This window comes from Leiobunum rupestre, chromosome 5, assembly GCF_980474605.1.
Source record: "Leiobunum rupestre chromosome 5, qqLeiRupe1.1.hap1, whole genome shotgun sequence".
NCBI lineage: Eukaryota > Metazoa > Arthropoda > Arachnida > Opiliones > Sclerosomatidae > Leiobunum > Leiobunum rupestre.
In genome coordinates this window covers 59042033-59066175 of record NC_143388.1, presented here as the reverse complement: position 1 = coordinate 59066175, position 24143 = coordinate 59042033, and the positions used below count along the sequence as shown (strand labels likewise).

The window sequence follows — 24143 nt, the reverse complement described above, 5'->3', positions numbered from 1 at the left end:
TTGATACGAATTACATTTTCAAAACAGATAGTAACATTAACACGGTTTTTTTACTTTAATCCGAATATTTAATTAATACCACTGATGAAATCCAATTCTTCAATAAGCTCACATTTCTTTTAAAATGAAATATATTTACAAGAAATATGAAATAAAATAATTTTTTTTTAAAAGTAATTAAAATGTTATTTGTAAATTATAAAAATATTCTTCTTTATTTTTAAAATTATTATTATTGGAAAACACTTTGATTTGGAAGTACGTCGACGTTGTTATTATTTTTGTTTGACGTTAAAAATAATATATTTGTCAGGTATATTAATTTTATACACAATAAATACGCAATAAATAGGTTTAAATATCTAATGGGCGTGCCCGTTGACCTTGGCGGCCGTGCCGTTGATCTTGGGGGTGGTACCATTGGCGGCTATGGGCGTAACGGTAAAGGCGCTGCCGTTAAGTTTGGCATCACCAACCAGAGTTTTGGCCTTGTTGACCAGAAACTCGTTGGCGACGGTTTGGATTTCGTTCCATGAGATCTCAATGTCCTCGTAGGTCGTGAACCGGGAGCAGACGGCGAATCGCAAAAAGTAGACTCCGCCCACTTTAGAAGGGGACATGAAGATATTACGGCGACTGTTGATGGCTTTCAAATACTCCACGTTGTCCTCGTTGGAGCCCTGGGAAAGGTCAGTGAGGACGGGTACATGATTAACGTGGTGTAGGTCGGAATGGACCGAAACCTGCGTCGAACTAAGCATATCCGTTAAAGGCCTAGGTTTTCTTCTGCCTGTCACCCTTTAAATTTACTTTCCTCCCAAACAAATACCCTGGTGGTAGGCCAACAGCAGAACACGTTGGCCTACCACCAGGGTATTTGTTTGGAAGGAAAGTAAATTTAAAGGGTGACTGACAGAAGAAAACCTAGGCCTTTAAGGAGAAACCGAGAAAGGTTGATTGAGCTAGCTTGTCCGAAATTTAAAATTAATTTAATAATTTACGCTCATACGCTCAACTAACTTGACAAAACATCCCTACAAATTTTGCAAATGATATATAAAAATTATAATACAGTACGATATTAAAGGTTCGATGGTGAATTATTATATTTAATTAATTTAAATAAAAATTAAATGCACCACCATTGACGCCATGACATTATTTCACGACACAGATCACGTGGCAAAACATCACATGATCCTGCGATGCAAATAATCACGTGAGCGCAATGTGCGTCTTTATGCCATGGCCGACATAAACGCGTTACCGTGGTAACGAAAACGGGCCACACCGACGAGCAATCTACAAACAGTAAATTAGTACTTCGCGACACTAAAGCCACGATCACACTAGAGCTTAAAACCCAGTTTAGGTCGGTTTGAATGCCAGTTTTGACCGCCGACGATAATTCTTGGTTCACACGCTTCAACCCTGGTTCGCTTATAGCCAAGGCTTAACGTCATTTGAAATTATGACCAGAATTTTGAAAATAGTAAAATGTACCCCAAATCAATTAGTTAATCAATCGTATGTTTACTATACATACAGTAATATTATTTGACATTATTTAGAATTTTATTCCAATTATTTAGAAAATACGTGCAATTTGACTTCCCCGCCTTGTCGTTTTGAAAGCGATTCTAAGCGAACCGACTTGGACGAGTTGCTTCCCGAACCAACACGAAGTGATTTCTCACGCTAGTTTTGAAAACTGGTTATCTAAAAACAAGAGATTTTAGGGAGAAGTGTGAACCTGGCTCAAGACTTCTTGAGCGGACTGTTTTGGCGAGTTCGACGCAGCTTTCGAGAAAATGAACCAATAAGAAAGTATTATTCTGACCTTCAATCTGAAACAGACCAATCCCATGGCGATTGGACAGAAAAGCTCGAATCTATGGTCTTGTTTGAGTAAAATGGCGAATTGACTGGCTTGAGCTATTTGCTAAATAGCAAAAGCATTTGATCAACCTCTGAATCCAACACGACATATTTCAGCAAAAATTTAGCTTTCCTAAAACAGCGTACACTTTCGGAGACACATGCACATTTAACAGTGAAATAAGAAACACCAGTATTTAACATCCCTCATACAGGACATTCATATGAAACATGTACATTCGTAGGCTCGAGGTTCCTAGCAATGGACGCAATTTTTCCGACCCAACACCGGAAACATACACATTGTGACCACAAAATATATAAAAATATATAAAATCCTTTAAAGGAATTATAGGAAATTAATTAGTTAAAAATAGGAAAATATAGGAAGGAAATTTGGGGGGGAGGAAAGAATAGGAGAAAATTATTTATAAAATAAGAGAAAATGGTTGTCAAAATTGTTTAAAGGGTGTTTAACCTTCAAAATAAAGTTGATAAACGATAGAAATAGTCGAAAACGAAAGACTTCTAAGGGTAAAATATCAACTATTTTAATTTCTTCAGACTTTTGAGTTAAAATATAGAGTATTATAGGACATTTTATGAAATTATAGGAGAAAAAGGAAGGTCGTTAAATTATACGAAAAAATGGTAAATATAGGAACTGTGGTCACCCTGCATACACCCAAGGCTGTGCACAGACATTTCGGCCAGGTGGGGTGATTGGTAAGCCAATGGGCCCCTATCGCACCGGTTGCTTACAAAGCATGCTTCCGGGCCCAGGGTTCCCCCCCCCCCCCCGGTAATGCCTATTTCTATTTTCTATTGAACTCACTCTAATGAAGTGCCATATATTTTCTTCGTTAAAGTGTTTTTAAAAGATAGTGCGGATCGGCGAAGTTACATGTCCCAAGCAAATGTAATTCGCAATATCGAAAAATAAATACTACGAATACTACTCGCAAATAGCGTTTTCCATTTGATTCTACCGTGATTCGCTCCGAATCCGTCGCTGCCGTAATTGATTTCACGCCGATCAACCGAGAATTATTCCTGAGCTGCAAAAGAACACTTGGAACACGCAAAAAACCTGCTCAGAAAGTGATCTCGATCCGTTGATCTGTAGAAATCAGCTCACGAGCAATAAGTGGAACACGCGAAAATTGGTCGGAGCTTATCCCAGCACCCAAATGGAACATAATGGAACATGATAAGATGATCAGGGCGATCTCAGAACGCTCGAGAGCAATAAACGAAACGCTTTTTTGATCGGAGTGGATCCGAGCTCGCAAATGGAAGATAAAAAGTTGATCAGGGCGATCTCAGAGCGCTCTAGAGAAATAAATGAAACGCGCATTTTGGATCGGAGCAGAACCAAGTGCGCTTACCCAAAATGAAACATGATAAAATGAACTGAACGATCTCAGCACGCACGAGAGCAATAAATGAAACGCATTTTTGATCAGAACAAATCCGAGCACCCAGCAAATGGAAGATGAAAAGGTGATCGGGACAATCTCAGAGCACCCGAGTGCAGTCAAATGGAAAACGCTATAAGACATATATAATCATAGACGAAAAACGGGTGTACACCAGCACCTGGCCCAAAGCAGCTCCAACACCAAAAGCAACTATCCCGGCAAAATCAGGCAACTTCGTAAGTTACTTTTCTGATATGTTCTTGAAGTTTCCTAACTCCGTACGAACGTATAACGAACCATAATTTTAGGGATCTGAAACGTCGTCCCAACGGGATTTGCCAGTGCTACAACAAAGATATCAACCGTTTAATCTAGCGAATATTTAATGTCGGAAATTAAGGCGTTTGATTCACCCTATAATCGGTGATAACGCTTTGTTGCTCGTGCTTCAAGTATTCCGGATTCACATTGAATGAATTTTCGAGATCGTATCTATTCTTCACCCTGTAAATACAGACCATTTTAATCAACGTGCTTATCTCTCCTTTGATTAGACCAAGAATATATTTATTTATATTTAGGGATAATTATTACATTATCGATGGAACATAAATGTAAATTACCACATGGCGGAGACATCGAAGTTCACCAACATCCATTTATGAGGGTTGAAATTGAAAGAATCGGCTTTCTGGGTATAATAAACCAAAAATTATAAACACTCTAAAATGTGCCGGGAAGACCCGTAAAATATTAGTTAAACCCAGAACCTATTTAGGTTACTGAGAACGTACGAATTGAACCGTTTAAGGAAGCGAGACGTACTAAAAGCCCGCTGTCGGAGACTTGTTGTCATGTATTTCTCTTCACACAATAATTGACTAAATTAATTTGTTCGTCAAATTCAAATTGTTTTGAATATTCACGAACTAAATTAATAAGATACGATACCAGATGGCACTATACAATTGGGAAAATGGATAGTTTCCGTTTCATAGAGCAGCTTAGTTTCCGTTCATGAAACGTAGACTCGTACTTTCTGATTAACTAAATACGTTCTTGGATAAAATCGAGACCATTTCTCAGACTAATGGAAAATGGGAATCTTTCATTAGGCTTGAGAACTGGATTAAATCCAATATTTTACACATTTACAGCGCGTATTTAGCAGTGTCTAAACTCTCAAAAGAATAGTCGCTTACGTCAATTCCATCGAGATAATGACGGTACTCGGGGCAGATGAAGGCAGCTCCGGCGTACGCGGCGTCAATATGTAACCAGACATCCTCTTTTTCACCTGTAAAAGGTCATTAGGACATATAGTCTAAGATAACTCCTTCCGCCTTGAGTTTGCAAGTTCTCTCCCCACTGGTTAAAGGGGTTTCCCCTTTCCATAAACGTTTTAGAGGTTAACAAGTATAAGGAGCTGTTGGTTCGCGTGTCATGAAGGGCTTGACACCATCCTCCTACTCGTTAGAACCCGGCCACCTTAATTAATGGCATGGAAAGCCTTGGGTATTAGCCTAGCTGATTAACTTTTTTTTATAACAGCGTTGTCCACCAGAAGAGCGATTTACTTACAAACAGGTCCGATTTCGGTCAGCTTATCAAATGCGCAAGTATTGGTAGTGCCCAAAGCCGCCACGACGAAGAAGGGAATTAGTCCCTTTTCTTTGTCCGCCGTGATGGCTTCCTGCAACGCCTCGCCCGTCAACTGGTGGTCTTCGTTGGTTTTGATGAGAACCATGTTCACGGCTCCTATCATACCAGCTCTTTCCACCGACGAGTGAGACTAGACGAAGAAAGGACATTAGCGCTGGCGATTACCGACAGTCATTCCGCCACAAATACCTGAGCCGAAGTGTAACACACGAGTTTGCCCATTATGTAAGCTTCCGTCCAGTCCGGATGTTCCGCTTGTAATTTCTTGATGACTTTGGTTCTGGCAGCCAACAGAGCGACCAAAGTGGCTTCGCTGGCGGTACCCTGTGCGGTTTGCAAATATTTAACACCATTTTGAACGACAGACGGTACACGGGTCACTGTACCTGAATAACCCCGCCCCCTTTTCCCCCGGACGAGAAATGGAAGACTTTGGGCAGTTCCATCATCTTCGCCAACCAATCCAGGACAACCATTTCGAGTTCGGTACAGGCTGGACTAGATTCCTACAACGCGTACTTCAATTTAGTACTTTGGAATATGGTTTCATTTAACCAAGATCTTTTTATTAAGAGGTCAGCACACTTTCGGTTTTCTCTCGTTCAGGCCGAAAATAAACCTAAATCTGCTGTTCTGCGCCATCTATACTGGTATACCGTACTACATACAAGTAATTATAAAAAACGTTAATTAGTTTATGGAATCAATATAATTATTTTATCTACTTAAATATTTCTTATAATATCCTAATATTTAATTATATTTAAACAGAAGTGAAGAGAAGCACATTGTGAAAAACTAAATGAAAAGAGACTTAAAACGGTTTTAAAATTCACAATTAAAACAGATTTTATAAAATTAATGGAACGTTAGGATTCAATAGGGTAATAAATTTAAACGATAAAAACATAATAGTTCCACTAGCGGTCGGTAGATGGCGCGACGAAACAGGATTATTTTTTCCTCCGCGTACTTCTAGACTACGCAGACTTCAAACGTGTTGCCAATCGTTATACGACAAAGAAAGGCCAGTGCCGCGCTAACCTCTCAATAAAAAGGTCCTGCTTTAAATATCGGAGGCGTCTCTCACCCAACTGAATCCGATGCAAGCCAGTCCACCGCTCAGAATGTCACCCAGAATTCCAGGGTACGAGTTGGCGGTTGGGAAATAAGCGTGGAAACGAGGGGAATGCCAATGCGTCATCTGCAAATTATATAGAATATTTCAAATTGGTGGTACTAACGAAATTACTATTTTAAATTTCTCAAAAACCCAAGGCAGACCGAACAATTAAACAGGGGTATCTGATAATTAATTTGACTTAATTCCGTGATTCTTTTTTAAATCCCCTATTATCCTTCAACGTATTTATGAAAATGTACAAAAGTAGTTTTTATAATGTCAATTCCGTTTTTAATTAGTAATTAAATTTAATTCAGATTAAATTTTAGTTTACATTACCATTGCACGAATTTTTTAAATCAATAACCCTGAATACAAACTTCCTGAGAAACGCTTTCAGAGCAATTAAAAAAGCTCAAATTAGATAAATTTTAATTAAATGCATAACTATAGTTAAAGCAAATGGCGGTTTTAGAGTAGTACCTGAATGGTACGATAGATGTCGTTTTTACGAACGGGATGTAAATAACTGCCAATTATTATAGTCTCACGAATTTAACACGTTCAGTCGTTCACCGTCTCACGACCGAGGCTTTGAGTCATATTCTAATCGTAAAATATAGCAAACATCTTTTCAATTGAACACAAATAATTTAAAATATGAAACGGTACATCTAGGCTACGTTCAACAACCTTCTGATTTTAGTTCTTGAACGCAGCCTATGTTAGTAGATTTCTGTATTTTTTAAAGAGTAATTTCTTTGCCGGTTAAGGGGGAAGAATACAGTAAAAGCCTCTTTTTCGTTCAAGCTGAACGTTTCTGTTTTAACTATTACATAATTGAATTATATTATTCTTATTAGGCTGAACCTTCCTCTAGTGCTTAAAATAATTTTGATAATTCTAATATTAATAGTTAACGAGATATAAGGTCCTAACTAAAGGGTAGTTTGGGCGCTTGCCCAACTTGTTTAGCTCCGCGGGTCCGAATTTAAACGTAATAACTTAATTACTTCTAAATTTAAAATTGTCAAAATTATTTTAGTCACTAAACAAGAGGCTGTTCTACACTTAAATATTAATTTAATAAGTTAAAATACAAAATTAAAAGAATTCAGCTTGAAATAGCGCGAAAGTAGACAATGGCCACTGTAGTCTTCCCCCTTAAACTTAGAAATCGCCGGAGCTTCTTGTCGAATGATAAAATTAAAATTAATTTTACGCAACGGCCACGATAGGGGGCGATACTTTACGGAGACCTTTTGGTGTAAAAAGGAAAAGCATCCCAAAATACTAGGAAAACTTTCGCCGTTTTCTATAAGCCTTAAAGCATATTATCTTTATTATAAATAACTGCAGCGTAAGTTAAGCGAAACTGTTGGTGATATCGTTAAAAAGCATTCATCCCAGAAATGGGAAGACTGAGTTCTCTTTAAGCCTCCCGGATCCAATTTAACGGCTCGCAGCCTAACAATGGTGATTTAATAAAATAGCCAGCAGGCTCTAGGCGTACTCGTTTACAGATTTGACAACCTTCTACGGCGAAACTGCAGCCTATTTCACGCCACGTTTGACAGAACCAAAAATAGTTGATTTTATAAAATGTCTTTACGCTTGCCCAGCTTGTTGAAATGTTTCCCTGGAATGGTTCAGCCAATGCCTAAGAATGAGTTCATAAACTCTTTAGTGGGAGAGAAAACGGATCCACAGCTGAAGGGGGGAGGCAACATTTCAACAAGATGGCCAAGGTCATTTTATAAAAATAACTATACGCAGCCAAGAAGATGAAGCGCGAGAGTTATTTAACTTTAGACTGACTTATTACGCAATTTTTAGTCGTTTCATAGATGGCGTAGTAATCACTCTAATTAAGAGATATTTTCATATTTCTTTTTGGTTGACACCATTGTCAAAGGTACTTAAATCAGTAGCGGTGCTAAGGGTGGGCTGAAGTGGGCTTTAGCCCCCCTGCATTTCTGAAAGGGGCCACATATATACAGGGTGTATCCTAAATGGTGGTAGGACCGAACGTCTACAGGTTCTACAGATTATTTTAAGACGAAAATGTTCTATGGCATTTTGCCGATTTAGGCCACCATTTCGAAGTTACGGAACAATTGATGTATGGACGACCCCTTCATTTAACATTACATTTTAATACTTTAACGTAAATTAGCGGTTTCATTCATAAACATCGGCACGCGGCCGAAATAAAAAAATAATTTTGTTGGGATGCGAACGTGCTATTTTTTCGTTACCACGGCGACTATCTGATTTGATTTTATAATAAGTTTAGTAAAGTTTATTTTCACTTATTTCCTAATATAAATAAATAATCGCCATGGTAACAAATAAAAAAAAGCGCGTTCGCGCCCCAACAAAATGATTTTGTAGTGAGCGCGTGAATATTTTATTCATTCATAAAAGTTGCCTTCGCCGAGAAAGATTTTTTATTTCGACCGCGTGCCGATGTTTATGAATGAAACCGCTAATTTACGTTAAGATATTAAAATGTAAAGTTATTTAAATGAAGGGGTCGTCCATACATCAATTATTTCGTAACTTCGAAATGGTAGCCTAAATCGGAAAAATGCCATAGAACATTTTCGTCTTAAAATAATCCGTAGAACCCGTAGACGCTCGGTCCTACCACCATTTAGGATACACCCTGTATATTAAAAGGACCACATATTTATAATTAAGAATTTAAGAGGCCACATATTTGAATTTATGAATTTTCTTTATCTCTAGAAATTTATTTTATTTACTCAATAAGATAGTAGACCATAAACAGATAGATTCGGAAGGAAGGGAGCGGAAATTGAGAGAAAGTTGAATGGACAATAGAAAGAAAGGAAGGGAAATACCCCGGGCGTGCACGTGTCCCCTCCAGGTCGGATACAAGGTCATATAGGGGTCCAGTAAACGCGATGAGAGCCGCTCTTCTCGCTTCCTGGAAAATTTATAAGGGGTCACTAAAGTTGTAAGGTCCACAAAATTTTAAGGGGCCACAAAATAATTAGCCCACCTGTGAAAAAAACCTTAGCGCCGCTACTGACTTAAATATCTGCCAACTGGCTCAAAGAATATAGAGTTAGAGTTTATACAGGTCTTCGTCGCTGTCTGTTCTAGGATTATGAAGCCATGGCTAGTTAGCCCCATCTAGTGGGGCTAATAATAATAATAATCAGCTATAGGCTAATACCCAAGGCACCACCTTATGTCATCAAGCTACTTTTGAAGCCATTAATTCAAGTGGCCGGGTTACAATGCGTAGGAGGGTGGTGGCAAACCCTGCATGCCACGCGAACCAACACTAAAAAAAAAAGTAATTTTAGAATGACATTAATAATACGTAACATTAAGTATTGAATTGATATAAAATAAATTAATATCCAAATTAATTTTTACGGAAAATATTCGGTTTCATGAATGTAGATGACGAACTATATTTTGTCTTACTCCAACTTGTGTATATATATTGTCTCCTCTATTATCAATTTACTATAATAACATGATAGTAATTAATGTACTAAAAAAATCTTGTTTTATTCCAATATCGGTTTTTAGACTTGCTTGACTGTTGCTTTCGGGTAGCGATATTAAAACTCAAATGTAGCACGTCCACCACCAACAGGGTTGCCACAATATTTTCAAATTAAAATTCCCTGATTTTCCGTGACTATTTTATAGATTTGTATAATTTAAATTATATTTTACTTTTATCAGATGTTAATGAATTCCCATCATCTTATATTTTAGTACAAAGACGATTTGTGTTATTTTTTAATTAAATAACTTTTTATTTTAGATCACCTTCATAAAAATTTCAAGATGAATTTTAATTTCTTTGACCTGATTTTCCCCTGATCTGTAGCAAGCCCAAATCAACGAACATTTCCAACAAAATAACATTTTAAAGTAAGTGGCGGCTCTAATGTAGTACGTTGATGGCTCAACAGATGTCGTTGTCGGCGGATGAGTCCGACCTTGGATTAATAATAGGACTACTATTCATCCAAGGTCCGACCTAGCGTATTAAGTCCAACAGAGGCTTAGCGCCAAATTTTATTCGGTAACTTATAGTAAATATCTTTTCGTTTGTACGAAATAAAGATGCAATATGAAAATTAACATGCAATAATTACAATGATTAACATAGATCGTAGTAGATTAATTATTTGTCAAAAAGTTACGATAACTTATCTTTGCCGGTTAACCTGGGAAATAGTGGCATATTATCGTCTAGTGATTATATTAATTTAATAAAGCAAGTGGCGGCTCTATAAAAAAAGTAAAAAATGTTTACAAAATTGCTTCTAGGTGGCAGCATCTTCCGTGGACCAAAAGCGAAAGGCGAGTTGGCTGCCATCTATTGGCTTTCCGAAATAACGTGTTCAATAAGTTAATAATCACGTGATTCCGAAAAGCCAATCAACGCGAGAAGTACCTAATTTGCCACACCTTTAAGCTTAGATTTGGATTACTAAACTTGTTTTGATTAATACGCTAATGCAAAGACAAGAGCCGCCACTTGATTTAAAAACTTTCGCCCTTCTCAAACGATAGGTGGCGATACTTTACGGTGTTTCTATGGGGTTTCTTCGGAAAAGCCATTTGTTTTAAGAGAAAATACCCAGAACACGAATGCCGTGCTGAGGTCAAGAATAAGTCAAATAAGGAAGGCGTAGTAAAGTTAATATCCGCGGTTGTAGGACAAATTTGTTGAGAGTCACTGTAATGATGAGTGTAGGGAGATGTTGGTTCGAGTGGTATGAAGGGTTTGCCACTACCCTCCTACGGATTATAGCCCGGCCACCTGAATTAATGGTATTAAAATTCGCTGGATAACTTAGGCCTAAGGTGGTGCCTTGGGGTATTAGCCTAGCTGATTATTACTATTAGTATTATTGTTAAACGTAAGAACTGATTGACGCGATATTAGATTAGGCGTCAGACCTACCCCTGGCATGACGATTTTCTCGATGTCGGCGATGACGTTGCTGAAGGGTTCGCCATCCTCGGGAGCTTCGCCGGGCACCAAGTCCCAAATGTAGCCCGGCTTGACGCTGGAGGTCACCTGGCGTCCACGGATCGTCTCCAAATAGTCGGCCACCAAGTCGATCATCTCCCGGCCATACTTGCGGAATTCTTCGGCGTCCATAATCTTATCCTTAACTGCGGACGAAACAACGTTTTCAAATTGGGAAATTAACAGACCAAGTACGCAAAGACAAAGGGCAACCGAACCAGGAACCAATACCTAGAAACATTTAACTTCCGGCCAGGGCCGTTTTTAACCTATTGGAGGCCCTGGGAATATTAGGATAATGGGGCCCCTATGACCTTGACAGAGTACTATTTTGTTAGAATAGATTTTTTCGAAATAAATATCGGTTATCGTTTGATAATCTGGCAGGAACTAGGGGGCCCCTATCGAACGCGGGGGCCTGGGCACGTGCCCAGAGTGCCCAGTGAGAAAGAGGGGCCTGCTTCCGGCGAATTATGACGAACTAAACCTCCGAGTAAACCTCCGAGTAGATGCAGGAATGTATTTTTTATACTTCGGGAGATTATTTTTAGCCTCAAACCCCTTATACTCCAACAGTGAGCTCCTTCTCCCACGAACAAAATCCTATCAGACCGGTTCCTCATTGGTTCCTTTGCTATTTGCTCTTACAGAGCATTTTTTTAAAACCTATTTAACCTAGAATTTTAAAATTTTCACAATATGTTCGTCGTTTTGAAAATTTTATTTTTTCACGTGTAGATGGTACACAAAACGTTTCAATAAGAAAGTTGTAGAGCGTATTCAAAAACGTTAAAGTTAGTTCGTTCGACAAAGGTCCATTTTTCACTAAGATTTGAGGGCATAAAAAAAACAAGTTGATACTCTTGGGTATAAGCAAAATCAGTTTTTGAGAAAAATTAGAGCATTCTACACACTTAGCTTCTATAAAGCCTGTAACACTGTACGGGTATCACGCAGCTATATTAATCAATAAAAAGCCACGACGTTTAAGTAAAATGTGTATAGCATAGTGGGGGAAGTATAATGTCAGTTAAAAATTTTACTAATAAACAACTTAACTGGAATCGAGAACTTGCTATCTTGAAATTAGATCGTCCATCAAAATACAATAAAAGTGAAATGCAAAAAAATTTCTTATAATTTTATGCGTGTCAATAGAGAAGTGAATAGTGTGCTGAACACATTATTTCTTCACCCGAACACTTTCTTGATATTAATATTACTCAAGTACAATAAAAATGAAATTAACTTTCGCTTACGTGTCAAGTTCTTTTTTGCTCTAAATAAAAATTTCCTGTGACCTAATATAATTATTTTTATTATTTGGATGAAAATCATTCCAAAAAACAGCTTCAGCGTACATTGAGGATCATTTTCATGGCCGTTTTTTTAAGCAATAATCTTTGGGGTAAACATAAATCAGATACATTCACTAGTAACGACAAATAATCAGTAATAATCATGTGCTATTTAATGGTAATCAAATGATAATAAACTGAATTCCCTTGTTAAAATTTCAAATGAGTGTGTTACTTGGTAATCGGAATTCTTACACTGGTATTCAAGAATCATAAGTATTGCCGCCACCAACGGTCCATACATAAGTAATGTAAGACAGAATGGTATAGAAGACTGTGTATTTAATAAAACCATAAGTAACATAATGCATTTAAGGTTTAATTCAATTGCACTTAATAAATTTATTTCTTATGGTAGATTCGAAAACCTTCATTATACCCCGTAGCCAATAATCATATCCCTAATCACTTTTCAGAATATTTTTAATTGTTTGTCAACGGATTTGAGAGAGTTGCTTGCGAGGTAATCATCTTTTCGTTATAAATAGCGTTTACCACTTCCTGCCCCGACTCAGGAACAATTAGCTCCATAGTTACCATGGTAACCAATTATAGATAAGACCACGGCCAACTTGGATGACGCGTTGTTCGCGTCACCCAAGTTGGCCGTGATAGGACTATGGCAGCGACGGATGGAGGTCAATTATTCGGAGGTGACGTGCCGGAAGTGGGTAAACGCTTCGTTACAAACCCGTCAATCAGAAAGCTCTCAGATTTCGAATCTAGGGTACGGAGTTCTCTATTATCTTTGGTGGAAGGAAGATGACCAAAGATAAGAGCGAAAATCCGTTGGCTCGCGATAACGCCGTCTCCATCGACAGAAATAGTCATCTCCAAGAAAGTAATATCACACGATGACAGAGATTAATTCCAACGATGGGTGGCAAAAGGCCTCGAGAAAGTAATCCGCTACAAGAGGCGAACTGCTCGATACCAGCACTGGTATCCTTCATGTAACTAGGCAATACATCGGGAATTGGCTGTCTAATATCATCAAGTTTTTTGGTTTGCTCATTTTCGGTAAAAAGTAAAACTGCGAAGTGCGGTTGTTTTCCACAACAAGCTTCTTAGCGCCGGCGAGTAACTCAATAGTAATATCATATGTAACATAATTACTCATAAGTGTGTCAGAAATAACTTTTTCCAATGAGACCTTGTTGCGAGGATATGACGTAATTGACGTCACGTTCCAGTCGATAACGCTTTTATCGTCATCAAAAGTAGTTCTGGCGGGGAGGGAAGGAAGTTAAAACCAGTTTTACGCGACGTTAGTCCGTATTTTCTTTGGTGGCTATGAAACAAGATCTCATTTAAATTTTTAATACAGAGATGTTAAGCAGAGGCACACTTATGAGTAATTATGTTACATATGGTAATATATGTTACAACCTGCCTTTGGAACTCAGGGTTAGGATTCTTTCGAACTTCCAGATAGAAGTCGTCATACTAGACCTGGTATATCTTTAAGAGAACGGATAGAAGCTTGTTCCTCCGTCGGCAAGTTCTGGTGATTTGAACCAAAAGGATTAAAATTCTTAACCCTTAAAGGGAAACGGCCAAGCTTTAACCAGTTAGATAGCCCTATAGCCCATTAAAAACTAAAATTTATGGCGAAAACCGCATCAAAAAATATTGAGTGGTTAATTTTTAATAAAATAAAGACATTTCGGGAAATCGAAAAGCGCGCGTCCGCCGTGACCCCTGGTGAGAGAGTCGGTGAGACGGAAAAACAACGTAAAAGCGCGCGCTGCTGAAGACGCAAAAAATATGTTTTGAACGCGCGGCGCGTTCCAGTTATAAGAGACCTAAGCCTAAATTGAGCGATTTCAAAAGTTACGCTAGTTCGCAAATCGCTCATACGGGGTTAGGGGCGCTGGCGGCAGCCCCTAAGATGGCGCCTAAAATTCAAACCCAAACACTTGGCGTTATTTTTCGTTTCAACTTTTTGGGCTAAAAGCTATTTTTTCAAGACAAAAAAAGGTACGTGTTAGTATATTGAACGTCTTCTTAATCTTTTGATACGGAAATAAGGCCATATTTGGAAAAGCTTGGCCGTTCCCCTTTAAATCCAAAGTTTAATGTTTCGTAGATACATGATTGAACGCCGATCTTTCAGGATTTATGTTTCGAAAAAAAGGCGGAGGAGTGTCACAGGTCGTGACGAAGGCGTCTCTACAACGCTTCAACGTCCACGAAGCAACTGGAACTGATCAGGTTGACGTTTTTCAGGGACGAATGGACACCCCTTTCGAAAGAACGTTTGTTTTACATTCGAATAAGTTTGAGATCACTCGGTTATCAGGGGCGTATTAACCATTAGGCAAAGTAGGCACCTGCCTAGGGCGCCATTTCTCTAGGGGCGCCAAAACTCTGATAAAGCCCCACGGTCCATGTACTTGGCTTGCCCCTACTCAAAATAACGCCGAAAAGGTTTGCGGAAACTAAAATATATTTGTTTATTTATTATAAACCGATACGCCCCTCCTTAGCTGACCAATACCAAGGGGCGCCAAAGTTTTCTGTGCCTTAAGGCGCCGAAAGGGATAATCCGCCCCTGTCGGTAATGTACCAACAAGCCTGATATCCTGTATTGGTTCTGGGTGAAAACTTGGAACAACTCCTTCCGCGTTGAGTTTGCCTGTTCTTTCCCCACTGGTTTAAGGGGTTTCCCCCCGAGTTCTTCGGTTACCCCTTCCCATAAAAACTTGTCGAGGTTAACGGTTATTGTTAGAGTAGGGAGCTGTTGGCTCGCTTGGCATGAAGGGCTTGCCACCACCAGTGGCGTAGCAAGAATTTCGTCAAGGGGGGGTCGAAGTATGTTAGTGTTAAGAGGGGGTTGAGAAGGGGGTGGAAATTTAGTATAGTCAAAGGTAGGCCCAAGGGGGGGGGGGGGCTGGCGAGCATATAGGGAATTAGAAAGATTACCAAAAACATTTCCGATATTTCTTAAATATTTCCGATATTTATTAAATATTTCCAATATTTCTTAAATATTTCCGATATTTCTTAAATATTTCCGATATTTATTAAATATTTCCAATATTTCTTAAATATTTCCGATATTTCTTAAATATTTCCGATATTTCTTAAATATTTCCGATATTTCTTAAATATTTCCGATCTTTCTTAAATATTTCCGATATTTCATAAATATTTCCGATATTTCTTAAATATTTCCGATATTTCTTAAATATTTCCGATATTTCTTAAATATTTCCAATATTTCTTAAATATTTACAATATATCTTAAATATTTCCAATATATCTTAAATATTTCCAATATATCTTAAGCATTTCCAATCTATCTTAAGCATTTTCAATATATCTTAAGCATTTTCAATATATCTGAAATATTTCCAATCTGTCTTAAATATTTCCAACTCTTCTTAAATATTTTCAATATAATATATATTTTCGATGTCTCAAATATTTTCGATATGTCTCAAATATTTTCGATATGTCTCAAATATTTTCGATATGTCTCAAATATTTTCGATATGTCTCAAATATTTTCGATATGTCTCAAATATTTTCGATATGTCTCAAATATTTTCGATATGTCTCAAATATTTCCAATGATTTGATATATTTCTTTTAATTTCTCGAGATATCCCACGTTTCTTCGGCTTACCCTCGATTTTTAAAATTTCGTACAAATCCGAATATAATTATTTCGATTTCCCGCAACTTCTAAACCAAATTTCTTAAGTGGCCAGCGTATCGATAGAATATTTCGTGAGTAGAAACCATTTTAATCAAATAACTAATAACCTCATTCCTGGAGAACGGTCTCCCGAGTTAAAACACTTCGCAATTAAGATGAATTACGTCTCAGGTTACAAAAACCGGTCGTTAATTGAGTTGACCAACTAGTTTCGAAAGTTATTTCAAAACAATTTGATACCCGTTAATACGATTGATTAGTAGCTAATAGAAACTTTTTTCATTTACTTCGGTAATTAAGGATTTTTACCAAAAATTATTAAAGGGGTTAAGCAGTGCGATTTAGAAGTTTGAACGGCAACGTTGAGAGTCACTTGATCACTCTCCACGGATTTCTTTTCGCGTTTATACTTCGGAGTGGGAACCTTTTATAACTTGAAAACGATGCCATATTTATGACTAATGTGACACGTATAGTATAATATCTATAACGTTTAAATAAAAATTCTTAATATTACAATTTTCCTGCTCAACAAATCGAGAGATAATTATAATCTAGCAACATGTGTTTTAGCCATCGTAAATACTGGTTTAAATTGAAATGCCCCTAATCCTTGTATATTATAGGCGAAACCAATGTTTTTCTTAAATAGACAATGCTCACAGTCATGATTAAGGAGCGTTTTAGTATTGGTTAAACACTTTTTTATTTTCGTCAAGTACCCGGTTTTAGAAAATATTTCTAAAATGTATTAAAATTAGTGTCGTTAATTTTCCAGAAAAATAAAAAAATGAAATATAAATTACTTTTCAAGGGTTTTTAAATTTTTATCGATATAAAATGTCTAATATCAGTAAACATACTACAAAACATTATTAGTGTTACATTGTTAATCAGTTTAAACTGGTCTAGAGGTTTAGTTTTACTTTCAGATTCGAAAAAATGAGGCGAAAATGCCGCTTTATTTAAATTTACAAATCCTATATTAGACTAACCATGGAATGAAAACTTTTTTTTTTTCGTAAAAATACGGAACATTTCCGACTTACAACACTAGTTAAAATTATATTGTAATTGTAATTTTTTTCTTTGGCAGTCAAAATGAAAGCACGTTTAACTGATTCCAAAGAAATTAATTTCATGAACGTATAGATACTCCCGACGTGGTCGTTTAAACTGCTAAACCTCTCTAATCTTTTTCAGTTGCAATACTGAAAACTTGCGGTAAATTCCACGAAGATTAAAAAGAGTTTCTATTCTTGGTATTGTTTTGATCTTAGCCATTTTTCGTCTTTCCTCGCGTAACTATTTCGTAGAATGAGATGTATTCCAATGAAATTTTGACGATATTCAGTTAAAAGGTATTTCGCTAGCTATCAGAAGTATGTTAGGGAAGTTTCCATCTGGTATAGATAAAAACTAATAATAATCAGCTAGGCTAATACCCGAGGCACCAAGTAATTTTTACATTTTCTATCTTTCAATGGGAGTATTACAAACAGTAAATGTATAATGCCAAAATTTACAATTTAAAAGAAAGTGCAGACAATCATTATCAAGGCTAAAATCAGCCTGTTTATAATTAGGTAATTTTGTTATAAGAGTTTAGCATATTTTAGAGATAAACATTTTCAAGGTCGAGGTCGTAATTTTCAAGGTCGAAAACGACATCTTATTGAAGCGAAGTGAGCGAAGCGTCCTTGTCATCCACTCAAATATCCAAATATTTGTCATCACCGTAGACATAGTAAACATTAGCCGATTTGGATGAACTTTTGAGCGTAACTAGTACTAACAAGGTACTCGGGCGTGACGATGTAATCTTTGACCTAAGAAATTTGGGGTAACAGCTATACACTAACTAAAGGCTGGTTTTTACATCAGCAAAAACGCCACGAACGGTGAACGTCGACGCAAAAAATCTCCGTTAGGCCTAATACAATTTTTACGCGTGGACGCTTGCCATCGTGCCGTTTTGGTAATAGTGAAAACCACTTAAGACTACAGCTACCAAAAATCAAAGTTAATAGAAGGGTCTAATAGCTATAGTAGTTTCAAGAAATAGCTCTTTTGACAACAATTTAGTTTTTACCAAAGAGAAGGGGAATAATCTGATCTAAGTCTATCATGGCGACTGTCGCGAGGCAGCCGTAAAGGTGGCGCCATCCCTGGATCCATTAATGAACTACTAATTAGTAAAGATCCCGGTACACTAGAATCTCTCGTCTGCACGTGTTTATAGGGGTGTCATTTGGTAATTACCGTGTATTACACGTTTGCTTTCGGTATAATAAAAGACGAAACTCGGTATACGTTTACGTAATACAACTTCTGTTAAATAATACTTTGTTGTAACAATCATTCAGCCCGAAATTTTGCGTAGAGGATTTTGAATCCCAAAAGCTTATTTCGAAGCGAAAGTTCGATCATAACTTTACACTTTAAACTGATAAATTGTAGCTCCATTTTTAACAACCCAGGTTTAAAAATTTCACTTTTCAATATTTTTTTCCTAAGAGTGTGCTAGAATTTGAGACTGAATGATTAGCTAGAATTTGAGACTGAATGATTAACTAGAATTTGAGACTGAATGATTAACTAGAATTTGAGACTGAATGATTAACTAGAATTTGAGACTGAATGATTAACTAGAATTTGAGACTGAATGATTAGCTAGAATTTGAGACTGAATGATTAACTAGAATTTGAGACTGAATGATTAACTAGAATTTGAGACTGAATGATTAGCTAGAATTTGAGACTGAATGATTAGCTAGAATTTGAGACTGAATGATTAGCTAGAATTTGAGACTGAATGATTAGCTAGAATTTGAGACTGAATGATTAGCTAGAATTTGAGACTGAATGATTAGCAAGAATTTGAGACTGAATGATTAACTAGAATTTGAGACTGAATGATTAACTAGAATTTGAGACTGAATGATTAGCTAGAATTTGAGACTGAATGATTAGCTAGAATTTGAGACTGAATGATTAGCTAGAATTTGAGACTGAATGATTAGCTAGAATTTGCGACTGAATGATTAGCTAGCATTTGAGACTGAATGATTAGCTAGAATTCTGGACTGAATGATTAGCTAGAATTTGCGACCATAATTAGCGTAGACAAGGGGAGGTTTTTCGTGTCCAAATCCCCCCTTGGGTGTAGCTTTGGCTGTACTAAAATTTCACCCCCTTCTCGACCCCTCTCAGTATTTTACATACTTTGAACCCCTACCTTGAAGGATTTTTGACTACGCCACTGTTTGCGACTAAATGATTAGCTAGAATTTTCGACTGACTGACTAAATGTACTATATAGACATATGTAATTTAAATTAATTTGAATTGTTAATTAATTGTATACTGATAAGGATATCTCAATAACAAGCTTTATTATTTGAAAAAGCAGAGGATTCAAACGAAAAAATATTAGCAGTATAACTGACAAAGTAGACTACCCGAGGTGGTTATCACCGATTTTCTTAAAACTGAAGGGTTAGGTAGACCTTATAGTAGTATCAGGAGACATGTCTTCTGGTAGTATGAAAATTGCCAAAGGGAAAAGTTGCAATGGGCTTTAGTTTTCCCATGGAAACTGAAAATGATTTTGACCTCTCCATTTAAAAAAGCACGGAATTTTCTCGGTTACCAAAATTTTGTTAAAATTTAACCAAAATTGATCAATTTTACCTAAAGTCGTCGATCAATTTTACCCAAAATAGGTCTTAGTAAGTTTTCAAAATTAATTTTTTTTTCTAATTTTTTATGTAAGTGAAACCGATGCTTTTTTTAAATGTAGATTTTTGGTTTTGAGAGATCAAAAACATTTTCGGTTGCCATAGGAAAACTAAAGCCCATTGCAACTTTTCCCTTTGGCCATTTTCATACTACCATAAGGTCTACCTAACCCCTGAGTTTCAACAAAATCGGTGACAACCACCTCGGATAGTCTCCTAGTGAGTATATATATATATGCATTCTCGTTATTATTGATTTAAAATCAGGGCCGCGGGTCCGGAAAAATATTAATTTCGGGCCCAAATAGAGCCGTAACTATTGGATATAACTATACATTTCTTCCAAATTGGGCCCTCAAGGCTGCACGGGGCCCGGGGAATTTGTACCGACGTTCCCCTATACATTTCTTCCAAATTGGGCCCTAAAGGCTGCATGGGGCCCCGTGAATTTGTACCGACTTTCCCCTATACATTTCTTCCAAATTGGGCCCTCAAGGCTGCACGGGGCCCCGGGAATTTGTACCGACTTTCCCCTATACATTTCTTCCAAATTGGGCCCTCAAGGCTGCACGGGGCCCCGGGAATTTGTACCGACTTTCCCCTATACATTTCCTTCAAATTGGGCCCTCAAGGCTGCACGGGGCCCCGGGAATTTGTACCGACTTTCCCCTATACATTTCTTCCAAATTGGGCCCTCAAGGCTGCACGGGGCCCCGGGAATTTGTACTGACTTTCCCCTATACATTTCTTCCAAATTGGGCCCTCAAGGCTGCACGGGGCCCCGGGAATTTGTACCGGCTTTCCCCTATACATTTCTTCCAAATTGGGCCTTCAAGGCTGCACGGGGCCCCGGGAATTTGTACCGGCTTTCCCCTTCTCTGGTCGGGTCTGCTTTTAATTAATGGTATATCTGAAAAGGATAAATTTCTCCCAAAGTGCCAAAAGTAATTCTCAAAAAACGTTTGTACTATGCATGCTATGAAAATAAGAAGTTTTGATATTAAACGCTTGATTCACAGCCAAAAACAAAAACAATATTTAGAAATCAGGTTATTTTGATAAACTAGTGAAAAGTAATATATTCAAAATATTTAAAGAATGAGGTTGAAAATTAAATTTTCTACCGGTACATACATTATTTGGGTGATTTTCAAGAAAATTTAAATAATTAAATATGGCCAAGACATAGTTTACTGGTTATACTTCTCAATGTGGCAAATAATAAATGTTAGGGCGCCTAAGTTTATACGCGAAAACGACACTTACCCATAAAACTATATACGAGGTATGGGCTGGCGTACACGTACGAGTTTGAGTACTGGTACGCTCAATACCGTTATTACAAGCACGTCTTAGATAATAGAGTATAATTATTTTAAAATAGGCCACCATCATTTTACTACAGACGATCACGTTTTGAGCCAAGGGCGTTTGAAAATGCAAACATACTTATCGATACCTTAAAATCTTATTATCGCCCCTATCCGTATATATGTTGTGACACAATAGTCTTAGATTTTCGATCGCGTTACCTACTACCGGTATCGGAAGCTGATATGAAATCTACGGAAACAATAGATTTATTTGGCATTTGAATTTGAAAAATTTGTCTTTTGCAAAACACATAGAAAATGTTAAAGTACTGACTTCGCAAGAGCTCCTAACACTTCTGACTGCTCAGGAAATTATATATTTATAATTAAAATTGAAATTAATACCTTAAAATTGTTAACTTTTCCGTCAATTTAATTTCTTTATATTTAATTCAAGAGCTAATAACAAAAAATATTTCAAATCTTTAAATTAATTACCAGAACTATTAACAGAATTGTTTTCAAATATTTTGAATTAATTTCAAGGGTTGTTAAAAGAAATTGTTTCAAATAATTGAAATTAAATTTAGCTCTTAACAGAAATTGTTTTAAATATTATTAATTAATTTCAAGAGCTATTTTCAGAATTTGATTAGATACATTAGATATAATTTCAAAAGCTATTAAGAGAAATTGTTTAGAGACTTAAAATTTAATTTAATTTATTAAGATAAATATCTTCAAATCATTAGAATTAATTTAAAGATCTATTAACAGAAACTGTTTCAAATCATTAGAATTAATTTCAAGTTCTATTAACAGAAACTGTTTCAAATCATTAGAATTTATTTCAAGTTCTATTAACAGAAACTGTTTCAAATCATTAGAATTAATTTCAAGATCTATTAACAGAAACTGTTTCAAATCATTAGGATTAATTTAAAGTTATTTTAACAGAAACTGTTTCAAATCATTAGAATTAATTTCAAGTTCTATTAACAGAAACTGTTTCAAATCATTAGAATTAATTTCAAGTTCTATTAACATAAACTGTTTCAAATCATTAGAATTAATTTCAAGTTCTATTAACAGAAACTGTTGCAAATCATTAGAATTAATTCCGAAGTCTTAACAATATTTGTTCTAACTTTCAGATTTAATTTAAGCGAAAACGAAGAAAAAGAATTACGTTCCACACCATTTTCGGTACGAGAAAAACGGTTGCAAACAAACAAAGTTGGTGATCATAATACAACTTACATTATAATGCTCTGTTTTCGGCGAGATGTTGAAAATCAGCTGTTCTTCCAAACGAACCAGTTGGGAAACTGTAGAGTATGCGGCTCCGACGTCGCCGGCTTCCACCCCCCCCCCTTCAATAACGAGAGGGGGGCATCAAACGGGGGGGGTCGTCTGAATTGAAGGGACCCGATTGGACGAAAGCAGCCTCTCGCGTCACCAAATTTCACTTTATACCCGATATTTTCAGATTTAATAAAAGTTGAAAATTAAAGGGGAAAACGGGTTTTATGGTGCCTTAGAAAGTGAAACGACGGTTCTGCGTTTAATTAAACGACGTTATTTTTTATCGTTTTTATATCAAAGGCGAGGGGTCGGACATTCATTAAATATGTGTGCGGGATTTTGAAATCTGGGATTTTACGCTGGATTTGAAGATTTCTTATTGGATTTCTAATTTTTTAACTTTTGTCCCGGATTTCGGGATTTCTCGTCGGATTTCGCGTTTTTTGTAATTTCTCGATTTATTGTCGGATTTCTGGATTTCTGGCCGGATTTCGAGATTTTGCGTCACATTTCTGGATTTCTTCCCGGATTTCTGGCCGGATTTCGAGATTTTGCGTCACATTTCTGGATTTCTTCCCGGATTTCTGGTCGGATTTCGAGATTTTGCGTCACATTTCTGGATTTCTTCCCGGATTTCTGGCCGGATTTCGAGATTTTGCGTCACATTTCTGGATTTCTTCCCGGATTTCTGGTCGGATTTCGAGATTTTGCGTCACATTTCTGGATTTCTTCCCGGATTTCGAGATTTTGCGTCACATTTCTGGATTTCTGGCCGGATTTCGAGATTATGCGTCACATTTCTGGATTTCTTCCCGGATTTCTGGCCGGATTTCGAGATTTTGTGTCACATTTCTGGTTTCTTCCCGGATTTCTGGCCGGATTTCGAGATTTTGCGTCACATTTCTGGATTTCTGGCCGGATTTCGAGATTTTGTGTCACATTTCTGGTTTCTTCCCGGATTTCTGGCCGGATTTTGAGATTTTGCGTCACATTTCTGGATTTATTCCCGGAATTCTGGCCGGATTTCGAGATTTTGCGTCACATTTCAGGATTTCTTCTCGGATTTCGAGATTTTGCGTCGGATTTCTGAATTTCTTGCCGGAATTTGAAAAAATACAGGCTGGATTTCGGATTTCTTGGAAAGTGTACGGGATTTCCAACCCCTCGATTAAAGGTCTTGGTTTAATTAAAGGACAATTTTTCCCGAGATCAAATATCGGGTAGTCGCTTTCTACGATTACGCTATAATTGATAATTGAATAATCTCAGTTTAACGGAGCAATTTTCAGGTTTTTTTCTATCTGATATCATTTCTCCGAATTAGCGATAATAGAGATAAACGGGTAGGGAGATCGCGTACGGGTGAAGACTGCACGCCAGAAGCCTAAGCTCATAATCGTTCTCTGTAATAGTCCTTTAAATAAAAGATCATACATAGCCGATTATAGAGTTTGTGCTGCTGCGACTGGACATATAACAAGTTTGTTTATGGTTTATCTTTATACTGCCAAAGCTGAGAGTTGGTCGGAATGGAGTACATGCGCTAGCATTTTTTACATGACGCCGGAATATGTGTATAGACCAAAAAATAATATACGAGAATTAGAACTTCGCAGCATGACGTAGATAATACGTCACCTATGCTTT

The 24143-nt window shown here is 37.0% G+C and overlaps 1 protein-coding gene across 2 annotated transcripts; it reads right to left on the bottom strand.

The window, feature by feature from the left end:
- Positions 1-6: 6 nt before the first annotated feature.
- LOC149945451 (aromatic-L-amino-acid decarboxylase-like) lies at positions 7-22511 on the bottom strand. Of its 2 annotated transcripts, XM_090176769.1 has the most exons (12): positions 22452-22511; positions 11048-11262; positions 6052-6165; positions 5348-5467; positions 5151-5285; positions 4881-5091; positions 4502-4596; positions 3923-3990; positions 3713-3803; positions 3545-3643; positions 1841-1942; positions 8-680 (listed from the first exon to the last, which is right to left on the bottom strand). In XM_090176769.1, exons 2-12 carry the CDS (start codon positions 11246-11248, stop codon positions 363-365), a joined length of 1554 nt encoding a protein of 517 aa, XP_090032895.1. In that variant the 5' UTR covers positions 11249-11262; positions 22452-22511; the 3' UTR covers positions 8-362. The 2 variants fall into 2 exon arrangements, with proteins under 2 accessions (XP_090032896.1, XP_090032895.1); XM_090176770.1 differs by lacking the exon at positions 22452-22511 and having other exon boundaries at positions 7-680; positions 11048-11256.
- Positions 22512-24143: the final 1632 nt, after the last annotated feature.

What these genes read in the sequence shown, in the direction of transcription:
- LOC149945451 (XM_090176769.1), bottom strand. Translation starts at nt 11,248, where the DNA reads ATGGACGCCGAAGAATTCCGCAAGTATGGCCGGGAGATGATCGACTTG. An exon ending in AGAAAATCGTCATGCCAGGG is followed by an intron (nt 6,166 to 11,047) that starts GTAGGTCTGACG and finishes TATAATTTGCAG; the next exon opens with ATGACGCATTGGCATTCCCC. An exon ending in TGTGTTACACTTCGGCTCAG is followed by an intron (nt 5,092 to 5,150) that starts GTATTTGTGGCG and finishes TTCTTCGTCTAG; the next exon opens with TCTCACTCGTCGGTGGAAAG.